This window comes from Sabethes cyaneus, chromosome 3 (genome assembly GCF_943734655.1).
Source record: "Sabethes cyaneus chromosome 3, idSabCyanKW18_F2, whole genome shotgun sequence".
Taxonomy (NCBI): Eukaryota; Metazoa; Arthropoda; class Insecta; order Diptera; family Culicidae; genus Sabethes; species Sabethes cyaneus.
Window position 1 is genome coordinate 77,090,616 of NC_071355.1, and position 21,508 is coordinate 77,112,123.

A 21,508-nucleotide genomic window follows, 5' to 3' on the forward strand; every position below is an offset into this window, starting at 1 on the left:
ACTCTTGCAGGAGGGAAAATTTTCGACAAAAATGTTTGAACGTATACTCTCAAGCATTCAAACATTGTTGAAGGAAACGTGCATGTTTTGTTGAGGGATATTGTTGACTTTAATACCATTTGCACGGAATTAGGAGCCAAAATTAGCCGAACGGAATTTGCGTGCCTCGCATCAGTAATGCCTAATACTCTGATCTCTAATGTACTTAACTTCAACGCTTATATAATTTGTGACCTCGAAATATAAAACGTCACTTTTCGGGGAAATGGTACATTCGGCAAACGGTTTTCGGGGAAGTAGTATATTCGGGGAAATGGTTTTCGGGAAAGTGGTACATTCGGGAAAACAGTTCATTCGGGGAAATAGGCTTCGGGAAAATATCCTTCGGGGAACTGGATTTCGGGGAAACAGTTTTTGGGAAAATGTTGTACAACCGTCAATATATACTAAATTGTTCAATTAACAACTACCGTCGAGATGGTTTAGTTACAATGAACCCTAATTTTACTGGAAGTGCATGAACTTTGGCACAATCTCACCCCTTCTAGGGGATGACATTGTGCCAAAAACAAAAAGTTAAGCTAAAACCCTAAACAGTGATTATTAGCATGTTTATAAACAATACACATAAATATCAGTATAAAGTAGTTCACATGGGGCCATCCATGAACTAAGTGGACTATTAGGGGCAGGGGGTCGGTCAAAAACAACGCATCATACAAAAAGTATGAACGAAAATAACCCGGAGAGGTCTGAAATAACTACAAATGAGTTCGTAGTCAATGGACAGCCTAGCGTTTCTAGGGTTAACAAGGGGGAGATATATGAAGGGGTGTATCCTAAGGAGGTATACCTATTTGATCATTTAACAAAACCAACCATTACTTCGTTGGAGAACCCGCGGCCGCAGAACATGTGGCCTATCCCACCCCCCTCCCCCTCCTTAAAACTGGCAGTTTATACACGGTTTAATATATTCGTCTTATATTAGAGTGTTTATTCAAAGTATCTGAAATTTCCAGAGAAAAAGTAAAAATTCACAAATGTGAAATCCACAAATTGGATCGATCATTATGGCTTGGCACAATCTCACCCCCGTGAAGCTCGAAAAGTGCAAAGTTTCGAAAAATATTATTTTCGTAATCAAAACTTATCCAACGCATAATAACCTTTCAATACATTGTAAATCATTAGTTTATATACCTTCAAGATAGCAAGTTGATGCGATTTCTTGTCTGGATTGGTTTATGCGGGACAATTTTTACAAGCGTTATTTCCGCATATTTTTGATCGCGAACTTTGAAACCCTGTTTAGGCTAAATAGTTTACTAATATTATCTGTGTTCTATTCTAAGTTATGAATAAATATGTTTTGTTCATCATCATTTTGAATTTAGGTTACCAGTTTCTATAGATATAAAAAATTTTCACAAATAAACATTTTTGGTTTTTGGCACAATGTCACCCCCGCGGCACAATCTCACCCCGGATGGCGGTACTTTCAGAGTAATATAGAACTAGAACAACGTGATGCTACGCCAGTTATCGCATGCAGTTTGATCTTTTGTTTTAGGTACTTTGACCAATATGCCCTGCATCCAGTCAACCGGAAAAGTTGCAGTTTCCCATGTATTGCTGAATAGCTGATGTATCATCTGGCCTGACAAAGATGGGTCAGCTTTGTGCATCTCGGCTGAAATGCAGTCTAATAGTATAATCAATTATATATTGATTCTACTCAAATTTGGTTCCATTTGCTTGATTAGTTCTCGAGTTATGAGGAAATTTGTATTTCATTTGTATGGAAGCCCCCCCCCCCCCTCTTAAAGGGAAGCGGAGTCGTAATTCCCCTTCTAAAGAGGGGAGGGGTCTCAATTCACCATAGAAAAAAATCTTGTCTCCAAAAACACCCACTTGCTAAATTTTGTTCCATTTGCTTGATTAGTGCTCGAGTAATGCAGAAATTTGTGCTTCATTTGTATGGGAGCCCCCCCCCCCCTCTTAGTGGGGGGAGGGGTCTCTAACCATCATAAGAACCTTCCCTAGCCCCAAAAACCTCTACATGCAAATTTTCACGCCGATTGGTTCAGTAGTTTTCGATCCTATAAGGAACCCGATAGACAGACAGACAGGAATTCATTTTGATATGTAAGATAAATTGCCTTCATCTCAGGTGATCAAATGGTTGCCCGGGCTAGTTCATAGAAACCGTGCTTTCCAGGCGCTAACCACTTGAGACATGTTTTATTTAATGCTTTGGACTTCAAAATTTATATTTACTTATATAATCTACTTTTACTTTCTTTAACCGGTAAACGTAAAATAATCGGTTCGTATGAATCATTAAGCGCTGATGTCACTAAATCCCCATACTGGGCCATGCAGAAGTGGAACTGAGTCTGACGGTATTAGGTCATCGATGAGATCGTCGCTACTTAGTAAGAACCAGTAGAACCATATATGGACATGCGCCGATGCAATTTTTTAACGTAGAATTGCTGGAAGATGTTTTATAGGACGTGAGTGGGAGTAAAGCTAGTTGATTTTTCATTTTATATCACAGCATGGTTTTAAACCAAGTTAGGTGATATTTGGTTTTTAATGATTGATTTAATGCAAATTCTTGCACCTACGCGACTGTTGTTAGATGTACTCGTAAGACAGTAACATAGCGGTAATAAATCCATCCGGCGACTTGCCGAGAAACGCGTTCAACGTATTTTAACGATGCAAGCAACAGCAAAAAGCATACCCATTTCAAAAAGCTTGCTTGGTAAAGCAAAACGTGTGCATGTATTCTATTTTTAGACCGGTCAATTGAAGTTTATTAACCTTTCTTTCCACGCTGAGAAAACATAACGCAGCGATGCTACCACCACGACAGTTGTCCGTTATACATACCGTTTTTGTCATGCTCGAAAAACCAAGTGAAACGAAACGAAGTAAAGCAGCGTAAAGGAAGCAATAAAAAAAACGGTTTAATTGGAGAAACGTTTATTTAATAAATTAATTTTCTCCGCGCCTCACGGCTATTTTCTTTCGTTTGATTTGCTGGGCTTTTCCGCCACTATGCTATGACTAATAGCAAGCGTCTAGATTTAATACTCTTCGGCACCTTCTCCCTCTCCTTCGCCCGAGTCCATGCCGACTTCTTCGTAATCCTTCTCGAGGGCTGCCAGATCCTCACGGGCCTCAGAGAATTCACCTTCCTCCATACCCTCGCCAACGTACCAGTGGACGAAGGCACGCTTGGCGTACATCAGATCGAACTTATGATCCAAACGGGCCCATGCTTCAGCGATGGCAGTCGTATTAGACAACATGCAGACGGCACGCTGTACTTTAGCCAGGTCACCACCGGGAACGACAGTCGGGGGCTGGTAGTTGATGCCGACCTTGAAACCAGTTGGGCACCAATCGACGAACTGAATCGTACGCTTAGTCTTGATGGTTGCAATAGCAGCGTTGACATCCTTTGGTACTACATCACCACGGTACAGCATGCAACAAGCCATGTACTTGCCATGACGGGGATCGCATTTCACCATCTGGTTGGCCGGTTCAAAGCATGCATTGGTGATTTCAGCTACCGACAGCTGCTCATGGTAAGCTTTCTCGGCTGAGATAACCGGAGCATAAGTTACCAATGGGAAGTGAATACGTGGGTACGGAACCAAGTTGGTTTGGAATTCAGTAAGATCGACGTTCAAAGCACCGTCAAATCGAAGCGAAGCGGTAATCGAAGAAACAATTTGACCAATCAAACGATTCAGGTTGGTATACGTAGGGCGTTCAATGTCCAAGTTACGTCGGCAAATGTCGTAAATCGCCTCGTTATCAACCATAAATGCGCAGTCGGAATGTTCCAAAGTGGTGTGCGTTGTCAAAATGGAATTGTAAGGTTCAACCACGGCGGTCGAAACTTGTGGAGCCGGGTAGATGGCAAACTCCAACTTCGACTTCTTACCGTAGTCAACGGAGAGACGTTCCATCAACAGGGAAGTAAAACCGGATCCGGTACCGCCTCCGAATGAGTGGAAAATCAGGAAACCCTGAAGACCGGTACATTGGTCAGCTAGCTTACGAATGCGATCCAGGACAATGTCGACGATTTCCTTTCCAATAGTGTAGTGACCACGAGCGTAATTGTTGGCTGCATCCTCCTTTCCGGTAATTAACTGTTCCGGGTGGAACAGCTGCCGGTAGGTTCCGGTGCGAACTTCATCTACTACTGTTGGTTCCAAATCAACAAAAACGGCGCGGGGAACATGCTTTCCAGCTCCAGTCTCGCTGAAGAAAGTGTTGAACGAATCATCGCCACCGCCAATGGTTTTGTCCGAGGGCATTTGACCGTCCGGTTGGATTCCATGCTCCAGACAGTACAATTCCCAGCAGGCATTTCCAATTTGGACTCCAGCCTGACCAACGTGTACAGAGATACATTCACGCTGAAGAAATTTGAAAAAGAGAAAACACTTAGTAAGCTGATACTCAATATTAACGATTACGCAAAAGAATGTTCATTCCTCTACATAACGGTTCACCAATAAAGATGAGAGAACCGTCCGATTGGAGAAACATGTTACTCTAGCCTTATCTGATTAAAGACCGGATCGCAAAGGGTAAGCAAATTGGTCTTTTGCCCAGAAAGGCGAACGAAAATCTATTTTTGTAATGTTCTAGGTATCGCAATGCTATGACTCATGCTGCAGATGCAACATTCTACTTCTGATTATGCGCGTTGGCGTGGCATAATGAAAAAGAAAATGGCGTCAGTCGGCTAGTTCCTCACGCATAAATTAGAAAAAATAATCTTCAAATTCACCGAAATTCATACTTTTTACAATGAATAAGAGGTGAATCGAAACTTTCTCGTATATACTACGAATTTTAACGAGAAAATCGACCTATTTCACCAAATTCCGGTTTCGAAGTTTTCACCGGCATGTGGTGACGTGGTCGATGAAAGTCATATTATATGAACAATAAATATTTAAAATTACACAATTTAAAAAATACTTACCATTTTGAAAATTAAAACGTTTCACTTGCACGAAAAGAATACTTCACAGGTATTTGAGATTCAATTAACTTGAAGAATCAGATAAGCTTTAGCTCGATTTGGTACAGCTAACTAGGACGCCTTCCAAACTGAGAATGATGGGCAAACCCGAAGTGAATTTCGTTTTATGTTATAGCATGGACCATTTGGAAAACGAACCAGTCGAGCACAGCAAGCGCAGCAAGAAGCAACGAACTTTTGTCGGTTGCGCTCGTTGCGCTGCGGCTTCGTTCGTGTCCAGTGTTGCCACATATGCATCTGTACTGGAAGTGAAAAAATCTTGTTCATCAGTAAATAAATATCTACAATCGAAAATTGCATTTTTCGATTCAGCAAAATGATTTACTGGTTGTTATTAACCAGCAACTTTTTCACTGAAATCCAGCAAATGATTAAAATTTTTACTAAAGATCCTCGAATGTCATTTTTACTGAAAGTTCAGCAATTGCATCTGTCAATCCATCTGTCAAACGCCACACAGCGAAGCGAAATTATCTTTGGTATTGCGCTCTTCGCACTCAATTGGACTGCACAGTCATACATAAAGTGCAACCTTCAAAACTGTGATGAAAAGTGTGCTTGTAATATCGCTCTGCTGTGCTGACAAAAGCACAACTTACAAAAAATCGTTTGGTATCGATATTAACTGCATATGCGTTATAAACGAATAAAGCGTATGGTTACGTTTTATTTCAATAATACGCATATTCGCAGTGAGTCAGGTAAAACAGTAAGACTAAGATCTACGACATCAACAGAGATGCACTTTTGCTAAAGGCAAGTTTTTTGCGACACAGTGGAAGCAGTTTGAAATAACTACAGTACAGTATATTCACAGCGAATCCCACTGTTGATTGAAGTTAATGAAGAATTAGATCCCTTAATAAGACAACATCAAGGCAATACCTACAAGATGAAAATCGAAACTTGACCAAAGATGTAACAACCGGTCGTGGATGCAAGAACTGGAAACAACTCTGCTTCACAAATTGCTGACTCGATAACCACGGCGTAAGTATCAACCAATTTGACCATTTGTGGGCATAGGTGGTTATTTGTAAGATTTATTGCTATTTTACTGATTTCGGTTTCATAATAATGTTTCATCCGAAGTTGTGGATTACCTGTGCCACCGTAGAGCATTAAGGGTGGATTTTTATAATTTATATTCCACTCATCCCTAGAAACATCAGGAGCTGTACATTTTTGGCAGTGAACGAGGCAAGGACTACATGACGGACTTCCCGATTTACTATATGGATATATCCTATAGCGGTGAATTGGGTATTTTAATTTCCCCAAAAAAGTGGATTTTTTCACCTTATTTGATAGCTCGTCGTTTTCTGAATCTAACAGTTCTTTTTTTATTTCAACTAAGTCAATATTCAATGAAAAAATTAATAAAAATCAAAAATAGAATGATTTGCTGTTTGACAGATATCAACCAAGCTGATTGATTGAAATGATGCCAGAAGTTCTCTCCCTCTCTTCTATCTTTCTTATAGAGCTCTTCATTTTGACCGAGCTTTTGACAGCTCCCACATGAAATCTGTATCGTCCGATGACCATAGTTTATCTATTCACTGTGTTGTCTGAGGTGAGCTGAGAAGAAAAGTGGTTTACTTTTCAGCTATCGTCTTATCCCAAAAATTTTTTTAAATTAAAAAAATGCTATTTTTATTACTTTCACTCGTCAAATTTGAAAAAGTCTTCATGTGACGATACAGTGACACCATATGTTACCATAATAGGTGAAAATTTATATACCGCTAAAATACCCAATTATCCAGCTGATGCCAGAATGATGTCGCACTTAATTCGACAAAGGTGAAAGGGTCTTACAAGCAAGTTTTCCTACTCTTTAAATCAAACATCTTTTGCCAAGCCTACAAGAAGAACACCACAAACCGAATAGAATCATCGAAAAGTGGCAAAGATGCGAATCTGGAAGCATCCTGTGCAGCTCGTTCAATATAGCGCACGACTCACAGACGGCCTGAATAACAGAAAAGCAAATGAACAATATTTTTCTTCTTTCCATTGTACGTTATCACATAAACACATTAAATTGAAAATAAATAATCAATTCGTTGTATTTTTTATATTATAAATATGCCCTAAATCCAATTTAATTTTCCTGCATGCAAATAATAGAAATGGGTGAAAGTTATTCAGTTTGGTTATTTCATGTAGAATTAGAAGTGAGTAAGAATTACTCACCTTTGACATGCTACGCTACTCATAAGTGAGTAACGGCATAACCACTCTATTCAGAGTAGATCCACTTTTAACGAAACTGAGTATTTATAATTTTACTCTATTTAGAGTTAAAATAAATGAGCGTGTGGGTTTTCTGTCAAATTTTCGCAACGTAGTAAAATCCGTATGCATTGTGTCTGGGCCTCAAGAAATGTCGCGTCGCGTCGCATGTCGCTTGCACTCTGGCGGTACCCAACCCTTTGGTTCACTTCCGTCCTTTTGAAAAGGTATAACCCGAGGCCGAGATAGGATTTGACTGACAGTTTTTTTGACGTTTCTCTCACTGCAACTGCAACTGCAACAGCATTCAGCGACAGCCAACAGCTGTGTAACACGAAATAGATATCAAACAAATCAAAATTCTGGAAATAATGGCTATAAATCGACACTAAATGCTATTGTGTTGAAAATTGTTCACGTGTTATACAAAATAGTTGTGTAGTAAGTAATAATGCAGTGAAGTGAATTGAATTACTATTTACCAGTTTCACGTGGAACAGAAAATCTATCGTTCCGTAACAGCTGAGTGCGTTCCTAGTAGCCAAGCTCAATGAAAAATTATAAATACAGTCAACTAAATCAGCGGGATTTAATATCGAAAACTAGTTCGACATCTCAATTAGCGACTAACGGAAACGAGCCAGTCGTAATTGACACCGGAATGTATATTAGAGATTGGCGCCAAGCCTTACGGACTCCACCTTCGTACAGACTGGGTAATAGAACTATTCGACTTCAAGTGCATCTGATCTGGCCGTTGGCAGTTATAGGAGCGATTCTGATTCTCCTGATTTACATTGTTAGCAATTCCCGATTTTCCAGTAGATCAAGCATAAACAATCTCGATAAAACTGCAATGATTTTCTATAATCACACCTATCCTTTAAGTAGTCCTATCATTAGCAATGAGATGTACACGTACAGGATAGGAATCATAGCCGATTTGGATACAAACTCACGAGTGAACGGAAAACAGGCTTGGCGTAGTTATCTAATGAAGGGCTACCTCAGTTATATTCCTTCCAAGGAATCAATAACGATTTCCTGGGACGAAGGCCCACCTAAAGAGTTAAAGTCTAGTTTTGCTCTAAAAGGACGGGGTATGGAACTGTCCGAACTGGTAGTATTCAATGGAAAGCTGCTAACATTTGACGACCGAACTGGATTGGTTTATGTGATTGAAAAAGATATTCCCTATCCTTGGCTATTACTGGTAGACGGAGACGGAAAAACTAGTAAAGGTTTTAAATCAGAGTGGGCCACTGTAAAAGATGAGGTTTTATACGTGGGTTCCATGGGTAAAGAGTGGACCACTGCTGGGGGAGATTTCGAGAATAACAATCCAATGTTCGTGAAGGCAATTACCGTGCATGGAGAGGTGAGCATTTGTGCATTTTCCTTAAAAATGTTTAAAAATTTTATATGTTTCATAGGTGTATCATCTTAACTGGGAGAACAATTTCAAGGCACTCCGCAGTGCCATCGGTATTGAATGGCCAGGCTACATGATACACGAATCGGGAGTATGGTCCAGCGAGTGTAGGCGGTGGTATTTCTTGCCACGACGATGCTCCCGAGAACGTTATAATGAAACCCGAGACGAGCACATGGGATGCAACTATCTAATTACTGCAGACGAGCAGTTTCATTCGATAAAAACAGTAGAATTGAAACCAACCAATGTGCCATCTACGCACGGGTATTCTAGCTTCAAATTTTTGCCGCATTCAGAGGATCGCATCATTATAGCTTTATCGACGGAAGAGCTAAATGGTAAAACGTCAAGTTTTATTAGCGCGTTTAACACTAACGGTGAAATGTTGATGTCAGAAACGAAAATACCAACGAGCTACAAGTTCGAAGGCCTGGAGTTTATTTAGACGCGGACTGAAACAGTCATAGGTTAATTACAAATTGTTTACAAAATTGGATTGTGTGAAAAAAGTGTACATATGCAAGTAAGTGAGAAAGCAGAAGTTTAAATGGAAAAGTATGGTACCTTTATAATAAAAAGTATTATGCCACATAGTTTGGACTTAGCTGTATTTGTCAGTCATGGATGCTTTTTTCCAAGAACATAGTACATTTCATCTGTTTTCAATATTAACAGTGTTGTTTGCTTTTCCGAATGTAATATCCGTTGGTTTTAAACAATTTTAAAACAATTTGTACTCAAAAACCGTTAATGTAATGTTACACAAGATTTTGGTGTGACGTTGAAGCAAATGGCTGTGGTAAGTATTCACATTGCTGTACATTGCTAAAACTTGTGGACTAGACTTGTGGTATGAAATCGATTATTTTGTGTTCTAAAATTTCAGTTTATGGCTCTGAAAATTTTACAGTAATCAACAGAGTACAATTTAGTTTTATACAGAGCAATGGTGGCAACGACATTAGAGTCATATGATAAAATATTCGAAGATGTGAGTATCTAACAACAATGACGGGTTAAGCCTGCCCCTCTAGGAAAATGGACTTTGTTTTTTAATCCTAAAATAGCTATAGTTAGTAAATTATTATGGGTAATAAAAACTTGAGAGTAATTTCCATGTCCATTTTAGAAATGAGCGTTAGTTAAGCCAATGGTCAAATTACGATTTTCTTCAAAGATGCCAGGTATGAGCAATATATGGTAAGATATTATTATAAACAATCGCCTCTATTCTATATACCGATCGAATGCTATAACACACGTCGATCGAGACGTTTCTGATCAGGACAGGGCCGATCGGAATGCAGAATCGAGGCGAATATATGTTAAAGTAAGTACATATTGAAAGTAATCGAGCTTTCTATCCGTTCTGAGTTTAAAAAACTCTCAAACAGTTTAGAATTTTTAGACAAAACTGTTCGAATTTTTAGCTGCCTAGAATTATTTATTTTGCGATTCATCGGGGTTCAAAATCAGCCTGAGTTTTAAGTTCAAAATATATGTCAAAAGTTCTGCTTCCCATTTCTTCGAATTAAATGGATAGACTGTTGTTCATAATAGCGATCATCAATAGTAAATATGTATCTAAAATGCGAACAAAACACCGGTAATGATGGGTTGTGAAAAAGAAACGTTTGCGGCCTTTGACCGGCTCCATTGCGTCAATGCAAGTGATGTGCTTACTGGTTATCGCACAAACGAACTTAAACTTATGGTATGGCTATATAACTAGGTTTCGGTAATTCTAGAAAAGCTGCACCTAAATCATTTATTTGAATATAAGAGGCCGTCGCTTCCGACTTTTGGTCATAACAGTTTCGGCATTGGCATTAGCGAAAATAATCCAGATTTAGCTGCCAGGCACACTAACCATCCTAGTCGATTTGTCATGTGATTACTCTGCCTAATAGTGATAAATCCACCCATGCATCTCCAATCGTCACAATCCTATTGTGTACAGAAAAACACCGTGGGATGAAACCCAATTCTAGGTGGACAAAAGTAATTACGCTAAAACCGTTAGTCCTACGAACGTCCGTTCGTTGGAGCACATTATACAATCAATTGCACTAATTTCTTTGCAGAATGTATTGAAAATGTTTTAGTAAGCATCTGCGCGAAAACCGCATCTAAATTCAATACCGTACTTGAGTTATTTAGAAGAAATTTGAACTGATTATCAATCGCAAAAAACTATAAGAATGGCGATCAACTAAATAAGCTTTATATGCCTTGTGGTTAGTTTTATGAACCTTTTGGCTTTATAAACGGTCACTACTATTATATATGAATAATTACCCAGAATAATAACAGTGATTTATTATTTTGCTGTAAAAATAAACTCATTTATATCGAACATGACTGTGAGGGGCAAAATGGGCATAGCTGGCAATGACAATTTGAAATGCGTTGCATTTGAACATAACCTATAAAAGTGTACTGCGACGACGCGCACCAGAATAATGGTGCGGAATTACATAAGAAAATCCAATCGAAAACAGTGCCACAGGGCAGTTTGAGTGCGGCCATCGTAGCTGTGCAGGCTGGCGTTTCAAAACGACGTAACGTTGAATCGCTATCTACATCGCACGCATCCCTCAGGAGAATCGCATTTCGGGTCGTTTTCCAATGTGTTCTCGGAGAAGCAGGAGAATGACTTGGTGAGTTACATCCTATCTATGGATGAAAAGTTCTATGGGATAACTACCAGGGAAATCCGAAAGCTAGCGTTCGACCTAGCGGAAAACCCGTTCAATAGATCTAAACAGCTGGCCGGCATAGATTGGTTGGCTGGGTTCCGCAAGTGTCACCCACAACTATCTCTTCGTGCACCCGAAGCAACCTCAGCTGCTAGAGCACAAGGTTTCAATCGCGTTGCTGTTGGCAAATTTTATGACCTTCTGGAAGAAATATTACAAAAAAATAACATTCCGCCAGACAGAATATATAACGTTGATGAGACTTCGGTCATTCAGGTAACTATATTTTCTGGCTACATTTAAGAAGGTGATCAATATTATCTGTTGCGAACGCAACAAAAAAGACAGTTTTCCGGACTGAAGGTTGTGTTAAATCTCGCCGGAGCCTCCACTCCCCCCGGTACTTCGAGGTCAACGATTCGACGTACCAACATTTGCACCGACGTCCAACACTGCTAGTTTCACCGCGGGTCTCTCCAAGATTCCATGTGCGGTCTGTACAACGGCACGTCGAACCTGTCCATCTTTAGAGCGGACTGCACGCACCACACGACCTTTCGGCCAACAGTTCCTTGGCAGTGCGTCGTCTACGATGACAACGATATCTCCTTCGGCGATCGGTTTGGCTCGGTTGAACCACTTCGTCCTCCGTGTAAGTGTGGGCAGGAACTCAGCTATCCAACGACGCCAAAATCGGTTAGCATAAACCTGGGACATCTTCCAGGTGTGCTTCACGGCGTAGCTACTGTCGTCGTACGCGATCGGGGGCTTTGAACCGTCTGACGAACCGATCAAGATATCATTTGGAGTGAGCGCTTGGGAAAACTCATCGTTAAGTGGTAATTCGGTCAGAGGTCGGGAGTTGATAATAAGCTCGATTTCGGTGAGTGTGTTTCTTAGTATTTCGTCAGTGGGTGTGCGGGTGACTTGTAGGTGCTTCAGGGCTTTCTTCACGGATTGAACGAGGCGTTCCCAGACTCCGCCAAAATGTGGTGATGCGGGCGGGTTGAACGACCATTTCGTATCAGGTGTGACGAAATAGTCCATCAGTTTGTCCTGGTTCACTTGCTGTAAGGCTTCCTTCAGCTCGCGACTAGCTCCGATGAAGTTGGTGCCGCGATCGCTAACTATCTGCACTGGGGTACCTCTTCGGGCGATGAAGTTTCGGATGGCAAGGATACACGAGTCTGTGGTGAGGCTATGGGCGACTTCGAGATGTACTGCTCGCATAGTTAGACAGGTCACTACTGTTTTACCTGACTCACTGCGAATATGCGTATTATTGAAATAAAACGTAACCATACGTTTTATTCGTTTATAACGCATGTTCAGTTAATATCGATAATAAACGATTTTTTATAAGTTGTGCTTTTGTTATAGCATTTAATTTGTAAAAAGTTGCATAAATAACAATTCAGTTTCACAACACAAATATTGCGTACTACTCGCACTTGAAATATAACGTTTAAGTACGTTATTTTTAGTGATCAAAATTAACGATATTTTCGATACAAAGGCGATATTTTTCGAAACCTTTCGAACCAACACGATCCCGCGAACACAACGCATATTCGCAGTGAGTCAGGTAACACAGTAGTACACCCCAACGTTTTTCAGTCCTTCTACCGACAACAACGTGCATTGGTCCGAAGTAGTCGATACCGACGTAGGAGAAAGGACGACAGAAGGCTTGCAAACGCTCGGACGGTAGACCAGACATCTCCGGGGCTTCGGGCTTCACCTGACGAATCTTGCAGAGCTGGCACCGTTCTCGAACACGCTTGTAGGCCGATTTCAGTCCTGGAACGTAGAATCTGCGCCGGATCTCGTTAAGCGTTGTCTGATGATTCATGTGACAGAACTTCTGATGGATACTAGCTATGATAAGGTCCGTAACCGGATGTTGCTTGGGCAAGAGGATTGGATGCTTTGTGCACTCCTCCACATGTGTGCATTCATCTATGCGACCTTTCATTCGCAACAGTCCATCTCCACCGATGAATGGGCTAAGTTTGTATAACAAACTGCTCTTCGGCAACACGTGTTTCCAGGGTAACGGCTTCGGCTTCAGCAGCAGGGCTTTTTCTTTATCGAATTCCGAATCTTGCACCGACTGGAGGATGAAGAGCTCCGCCTTCTCAAATTCCTCTTGCGTTAGAGGTCCTCTTCAACAACGTCCTGCGTAGATTCGACGGAAATCGTTGAACGAATGCTACATGTCGCAGTAGTCGCTTCCACTTCGAGAAGTCTTCCCACCGGAATAGGGCGCGCTCAACGGAATGGTGCAATACATGTGGTCGCTTTTCTTCTGCGGTCTGTTCGAATTTGGATTGGATGACAGGCCATTCCTTTTTCGCTCCCCACAGGAAGTCAGGACCACGGAACCAGCGACTAGTAGGAGAGAGATCCGGCAGCTTCTGCCATTTCGTTGCCTCGTCAGCGATGTTAAGCTTTGTTGGGACCCAGTTCCATTCTGATGTCTCTGTCAACTCCAGCATCTCGCTAATCCGCACCGCGACGAATGGATTATATTTCCGGTGATCGGAATTAAGCCAACAGAGGACATTTCGTGAATCTGTCCAGAAAAATCGTTGCGCAGGTTTCAGTTTGTGTGTCTCCATAACGTCGTTTGCAAGGCGGGCTCCGATGACTGCAGCTTGTAGTTCTAGTCTAGGGATCGACACGAATCGCAGCGGAGCCACTCTTGTCTTCGCGCGGATCAGAACGCAATCCACTTCACCGTCTTCCTCGAACCGCAGATAGGCAACTGCAGCAAAACCGTTCTCTGACGCATCCACAAACACATGTAGCTGGATCGCATTCCGATCACTTAAGCTCGTTTTCATCCGGTAACACCTTGGCACGCTGACAGATTCCACTTGCGGAAGGACGTGTAACCATGTCTGCCATTTCTCAAACTGCTCGTTCTTGATGGGTTCGTCCCAACTTACACCACTCCGCCAGATTTCCTGCTGCAATATCTTCAGGAACATTAGGAAGTGAGCCAGTAGACCCAGTGGATCGTAGATCGTCATTAGTGTGCTTAGAATTTGTCTTTTCGTTGGAACGATGCCACCTTGCAGTAGTTCGGCGTTGATTCTCGGAGATATCTTGAAGGTGAACGTGTCGGTCGCAGTACACCACCACAAGCCAAGAACTTTCTCCGTCGCCATCTCACTCGACAGGTTTAGACTCTTTTCGCCGGGATTTGCTTCCAATTGCTGCAATACTCGATTCGAGTTCGACAGCCAGTTCCGTATCTCGAACCCCGCTTCCGCGTGGACGTGCCGGACATCTTTCGCTAGCTGTATCGCCTCTTCTTCTGTTTCTACACTGATAAACACTGTTGATCGAGCCGGTTCATCAAGATCTGGAGGAACATTTCTCGAATGTCACCTGTGATGGCGATGCGGAACTCTCGAAAACGCTGTAGTACGGATACCAAAGAGGTTAGTTGATCCGGTCCTGTTAGCAGGAACGAATTCAGCGAAACTCCCGAGACTTTAGCGGCTGCATCCCAAACTAAGCGCATCTTTTTTGGTTTGTTAGGATTAACTACCGGAAAGATTGGGAGATACCAAACCCGATCGAATTTCTCTGCCAATTGACCTTTCGTTAGCTTCTCGATGTACCCGGCTCTTTCGTAATCCCGAAGCTTCTGCTTCACCGATTCAGCTAGTTCAGGGTCCCGCTGCATACGCTTCTCCAAGCAGACCAGTCGTCTCATCGCCATCGATTTGCTATCTGGCAGACGAACATCATCGTACCGCCAAAGTAGTCCGGTCTCCATTCGCTTCCCTTTCACACACGTTAAGGATCTCAGTAACTGTTCCGCTCGCTCGTCGTCCTTCGATAACAGTGGTTTGACGGAACTCGTTACTCCGGTGCTGTCCAGAGACATGTATGCTTTCACGAGGCCGTGAAGATCTGCGTCTCTCCGCTCGCAGCACGGACACACGTGGAAGCTGTGGTGCGCCGTGAAGTTTGTCGATGGTTGAGAAGCTTTAGAGCATGGTCCGAACACTATCCAACCTAAGCGGGTTCTAGCAGCGATCGGTTCGACTTTTCCGCCTTCTCTACTGTCTAACGCAGAACCCAAGCGACAGTTGTCCATTCCGATGAGTATACGCGGCTGGACGTTGCAATAGGAGTCCGCTGGCACGTTTTCCAAGTGGATATAGTCCAATGCTAGCTCCGCCATTGACAACGTTTGCTGCGGTAGTGCAAGACTCTCCACCGTGTGCACTTTCGGCATCCGGTATATCTCCGTATCACGCACTCCGGAAATCTCCATCGCTAGCATCACGGAACTCATTTCGTGTCGTTGATGATCTCCCGTCCAACCTAGACACAAGGGATACGGTTCACCGTCGAGATCCAATTCTCTCAACAAGCTGTGCTCCATTAGCGTCGCTGATGAGCCTTCGTCCAAGAAAGCGAAGGTACGAACGGACTTGCCTCGTCCATGGAGGATTACTGGGACGTAGCGGAAGAGAACTTTGCTAGCGTAGCTGACGTGAGTATTGCAGTGTTCGGCAACTGTGTCAGCAGCGACCCTGGAATCCGATGTTCGGGAGTTTTCTGTTTTCTGGTATCTGAAATCATCATGTAGCAGCTCGTGATGCATATATGAGCAGCCGTTTCTTCCGCAAGCTCGCTTTACCGCGCACGCTCCGAAATGCTTCGCCAGACACTTCCGGCACAGTTTGTTCTGCTTCAGCGCTGCCCACCTTGCCCCAATTTCTAGCCTTTGAAATTTCCTACATGACCCCACGCTGCTACATTCTCCTTGGCAAATCACACACGGCTTTCCGGTTTTCTTGGAGATCACCGTAGAGGTCGTCGATGCTATCGATGCCTGGTCAAAGTTGGATTGGAGGTGAACATGAACTTCCTCCTTCCTCACGCGCCTTTCAGGCTTGCTAGTATACACACCGACTGTCGACGGAATCGTTACCACGCACGCTGCTTCCACTAGTGTCTCTAACCATTTGCTGAAGTCTTCCAGTGTAACCGTCTTCAATGTCTGACGATGTTTGGCCCAGTCGAGCTTCACAGTTGGTGGCAGTCTCTCGACGAGTTCTTGAAGGAGTGCTACGTTGCATAGATGCTCGTTCAACCCGCAGGCTACGATCGTTGCACACATGTTCTGGACTGCAACACCGAAGTCGATCAGAGTTCCTAGTTTCTCCGTCTTCGGTGCTGGCATTTCCCGAATCTTGCCGACTAGCGTATTGACGATAACCTCGGGTCGGCCGTATAACATTCGCAAAGTCTTGATAACGCCTTCAAGTCCCACTGGATGTAACAGCCGGCTTCGAACTGTCTCGAGAGCTCTCCCCCTCAAACTACGCTGAAGTCTAAGCAGGTTTTCCTCATCGCTGAAGCCACACATCCGTGTACTGCTCTCGTACGTCGAGATGAAGAGGGGCCACTCTTCCGGATTTCCCGAAAACGTAGGCAACTCCTTCGACACCGCGTGCCGTGCGGCCAATTGACTTCGGCTGAGTTCGTTGGGATCAGCATCCGAAAGATTGGACCGACTTCTGTTGATCTCCATCGCCCTTATTCTCTCCTCCAGAGTCCTCGTTTGCTGCTCCTGCTTCTCTGACATCTCTGCAAGCTGCCTTTCCAATTTTGCCATCGCCGTTTCCACCTCACTCGATGACCGGTTATCCTTTCTTCCTACTACCGTCGAATTTGCAGTCGGTGGAGCGATAGGAACGCTCAGCTCTTCTCGTATCTCTCGCTCTCTAACTGCCAAACGGCATTCGAACTGGGATTTGAGTTCTTTCACCACGGAAAGTAGCTCACGATCTTTTTCTTCAAGCAGCACCTGGTACGCCCGCTGCTGTTCATCGAACCTTGTCTGCATCTGGTCCAACTTCTTCTGAAATTCGCTGAGTTGTTTAGCTTGCTCCTGTTCGCCTTTCGACTTGGAATCCGTTCCATCCCTTGCAAGATTTGTGACGGTGACCGATGGGATTTGAGTTGACCGTTTAGCCACGCACTCAGAACAACTCCAATCTCTCTCCTCGATGTCCTCATTCACACCCACGCACTCGAAATGGAACCATAATCCGCACTCGTCGCAGCATACCATCCGGCTATTATCCGGATCCCGGCACACACCACAACTCACACTTCGCATTGCCTTTGGCGGCATAATTCGAGCCTTCCCGATCGCGAAATAAACGGAATTTTTAAGATTGTTGCGAACGCAACAAAAAAGACAGTTTTCCGGTTCTTTAATAACGTACTTTATTTATTAACAGCCACTGATGACGCTATTAAAAATTCCCTATCGAATAACGTAATACAAAGTTAATAGATTTTTCATGTATAATGTACAATATCTTAGATTTTGATATTTGAACTTATAGTAATTTAACAGTGTTTCATGCTTCATGCTTTCATGCGAAGTTTCATGGCACTTACGTTTAGTGTCTTTTCTAATTTTCGTTTTCCAAACAGGTTAGCTCAACTAGCTTAGTATTTTGTTTAATCCTTACGTTTTCTATAGACCGTACTGTAGGTTAAGAATCTGTCTAGACAATAATTAGAATAGTAAATTTTTGTAAATATTGCATGTAATCTTAAATTTCAATTTACCTTTATAATATAGATTTATTTAGTGTTAACAATTTTACTAATTTTAAGAAAACTCTGGTAGTTTTAATGCAAATAGCCAATAATTAGATTTACTTTTAGATTTAATTATCTCCTCACTTACAAAACGTTTTTCTGTTTACCTCTTCCGAGTGACGTTTTAGGAGTTGTCATTTACTGACGTTAATCCCATCGGTTCGTTGACGTTAAGGGCGAACTATGGTGTCAAAGTAGTTTTGACGAAGGTGCGTAACAACTGAAGGTTGTGACAATTATCTTTTATTCAACAGGTACAAACTAAGAAGTCCAAAGTTCTGGCATTGCGGGGGAAAAACAGGTGAGCGCCATTGTTTCTGCTGAGCGTGGAGTGCTCAGAACAATTGTTCTAAGCGTGCATGTGCATGTCTGCTACAGGACATTTTCTTCCACCATTCATTATTTTTCTAAGGGTCAGACTGACTGAAAAATTGAAAGTTGGTGCTCCACCAGGAACATCCTTTGCATGCAACCCAGCGGTTGGATGACAACCAAGGAGTTTTGCAGATGGTTTGAACATTTCATTGAACATGTGAATCCAACAGCAAACAGTCCGGTGCTTCTAATTCTGGATGGCCACTCTAGCCACACAAAGAATTTAGAATTCGTTGACATGGCGAGAGAAAACAATGTGATTGTTCTGAGCCTGCCGCCGCATTGCTCGCATAGACTTCAACCGCTGGATGTAAGTTTCATGGGGCCATTCAAGACGCACTTCTCACAGGCGTTTGAAACCTACCTCAAAAATAATCCGGGAGAGGTTGTCATCTTAAACGAGGTGAGCTGTCTTTTGGGAAAGGCGTATCTCCGTGCTACTACTTTGTCAGCAGCAGTTAATGGTTTCCGTAAAACTGGAATCGCCCCTTTCAACCGTTTCGTATTTAGCGATAAAGATTTCGCACCTGCCGAGGTAACAGACAGACTACAACAATCCACTGCATTCATCTATCCAGAATCGGAAGATGAGGGACCATTTTTGGGTTTCAAATCTTCAGATATGGCTATTCCGCGAAATCGACCCTTCGCAGGCAGTAGCACCATTGAAGCCGCATAGTTCAACGGTCATTTCACACCCAGTACCAAGAATAGCACCAATTCCGTCGGAATCAAATGGTAGCTTCGACGTGTCACCATTAATGTTACGGCCATTGCCAAAATCTTATCGTAGGAGAGCTGTGTCAACAAGAAAATTTGAAAAGGTGGCTATCGTCACGTCGAGTCCATATAGAGGGTGCCTTAAAGCATTGCAGGCCAACAAGGATATTAAGCAGATTAAGAAACACTAGCGAAGCTCTATTACTCGAACCGAAAAAGCAGGAAGACGAGTAAAAAAAAAGTGACATAGAAAATCTCCCACAGGACACTTTGTGTTGCTTTTGTGGAGTTCAATTCAGTTTATCGACGGATGGAGACGGTTGGAACCAATGCCGTCGTTGCCATTCTTGGACTCACAATTGCACAAAAATGATGTGCTCCTGCTGTTAAACAGCAAACATGTTTTTAACCTAATTTAAATTAAATTCATAATACTAATCTCGTAAAACACAATAAAAATAGTCGCTAAAATATTCATTTAGTCTATTTTTTTCTATTTCACGTGATTTTAAATGTTATTTTCTGCTAAAAGCTCGGTGAATCATAAAGTTCACCTATGGTGTCCATATTGCCCCGTACGGTGGCCCATTTTGCCCCGCATAGATTTTGATCAGAGCAAAAAGTATCATTTTTCTAACATGTAAATTGATTGGCTATTTACACCCAAATTATATTTCATACAAAATGCATTTTCAAAAACATGTCAAATCATAAATTTATCGCGTTTAAAGCAATTTAAATACGTTGCTGTATGTTTTATAACGAGTTTTGCTTAGGCGGCCCATATTGCCCCTATCACCCCTATGGGACAAACAACTCCTTTCATCCATGCCTTCGGTTGCTTCTCATTCTTCCAAATCTCCAATTCTGGGAAATAACTAAATGTAGAGCAGTTGCCAGCGTTTCTTGGCCATGTTTATAAAGCTATCTTCCATGAGCATTCCTAGTTTAGTTTCAGTCTCGCCCCCTTCTGTAACGTTGCCGATGAGGTGTTCATCGAAAAACTGTCTATATATCAAAAGTAATGAATTATACGTTTTTGCTCATAAGTCCATAAATTATTCCTTGGTATGAAATTCTTTAAAATCCTGGAGCTCTTCAGCCCGAACGTGTACAATAATTTAGAAAATTCCCATTACGTACAAATATTTAGTATTTCGATAAAATTTCGGCTTCAATTAGAGGAATCCTACTCTTTTATCTGTCACTGTAACATGCAAAAACAAAAAAAAACATGCAACTCCCGCCTCTCAATCATTGAGGTTAGATACCCCTTACTAACACAAGAGGTTTTGCTTTCAAAAACCTGAGCATTCCTTATTAATAGGCAAATCCTTTGCCGAATCATAGGTATCCCAGGGATTCTTATTTTGGATTCCAGAAACGTATCCTTGTTCAAGGTAATCAAGACAAGGTAATCTGTACGAATCTTCTGCAGTATTCCACGGTACGCTTCCTATACGAGGAACCCCAGAGGCTGTTCCGACGGAACGGTTTGTCGAACGATAGTGGATAGTATTCAACATTCCGCCAGCAAAACTAAATGGGCGAAAGACTCGTTCGAAATAAGTCGGACGAAATTAAGATCCGTCAGAATATAGAATAAGATTGTGTGTGCGAATGTTTTTTGTTTGTCTGGGACCCCAACAAAAGTAATATGTACGTAACGTAACGAGCATCTCCACCATCAAGCTTATTACATACCATGCGTTCCCTTTGCAGTCGGCTTCAACACGTGTTTCAAAAGCCGGTTCCATTTTTTCCTTCAATATATGTAGTTTGGTTCATACCAAAACAAGACAAGACAATATGTAAAAGAGAAAAAATGTTTCAATTGAGAATAATTGAGTAGCTTGCTCTACCAGAGCATAATATTTGAGAACATCCTTGATGAGCTTGCATAGACCGTTCCATTCGACGCTTGGGCAAATCCTGTTCGCATTCGTGGCACGGCCGTCTTGCGTGGTTGGTGTTTGTGCAAGTCGCAGTGCGGTATAATTTGGAAATCCATATGATCAATAAAATAGGTGCAGTTTGAAGTGATTGTTTCTTTAGTGTTGCTGCCAAAATATGGGCTTTGTAGTACACCCTGATCCGCGTTTGTTTAGTGCGGCATAGTTATTGAATGGCAGGCGCCACTAAGAGTTCACATTTATATGTACAGGAAATAGTAATGAATAGTGTTTCTTCCTTGGGAATGAGTAGAACCATAGTGCATTTTTATACTCTATAGTTATGTTGAAAGCAGGTATATGCTAAAAACTGATGGTAATGAATGAGAAAAGCTGAACCCTACCCATTGTCAAGTTGGTG

General features: G+C 42.2%; 3 protein-coding genes across 3 annotated transcripts; 1 reads left to right on the plus strand and 2 right to left on the minus strand.

The window, feature by feature from the left end:
* Positions 1–2,969: 2,969 nt before the first annotated feature.
* Positions 2,970–5,164, minus strand: LOC128743870 (tubulin alpha-1 chain-like). The gene is made up of 2 exons (XM_053840553.1): positions 5,024–5,164; positions 2,970–4,448 (listed from the first exon to the last, which is right to left on the minus strand). Exons 1-2 carry the CDS (start codon positions 5,024–5,026, stop codon positions 3,099–3,101), a joined length of 1,353 nt encoding a protein of 450 aa, XP_053696528.1. The 5' UTR covers positions 5,027–5,164; the 3' UTR covers positions 2,970–3,098.
* A 2,463-nt stretch (positions 5,165–7,627) lies between these two features.
* Positions 7,628–9,416, plus strand: LOC128743871 (apyrase). The gene is made up of 2 exons (XM_053840554.1): positions 7,628–8,699; positions 8,755–9,416. Exons 1-2 carry the CDS (start codon positions 7,872–7,874, stop codon positions 9,199–9,201), a joined length of 1,275 nt encoding a protein of 424 aa, XP_053696529.1. The 5' UTR covers positions 7,628–7,871; the 3' UTR covers positions 9,202–9,416.
* Positions 9,417–11,866: 2,450 nt separating this feature from the next.
* On the minus strand, positions 11,867–17,621 carry LOC128739741 (uncharacterized). The gene is made up of 4 exons (XM_053835238.1): positions 14,852–17,621; positions 13,712–14,798; positions 13,096–13,620; positions 11,867–12,719 (listed from the first exon to the last, which is right to left on the minus strand). The coding sequence occupies exons 1-4, from the start codon at positions 17,619–17,621 to the stop codon at positions 11,867–11,869; spliced, it is 5,235 nt and encodes a 1,744-aa protein (XP_053691213.1).
* Between the last annotated feature and the right edge of the window lie 3,887 nt (positions 17,622–21,508).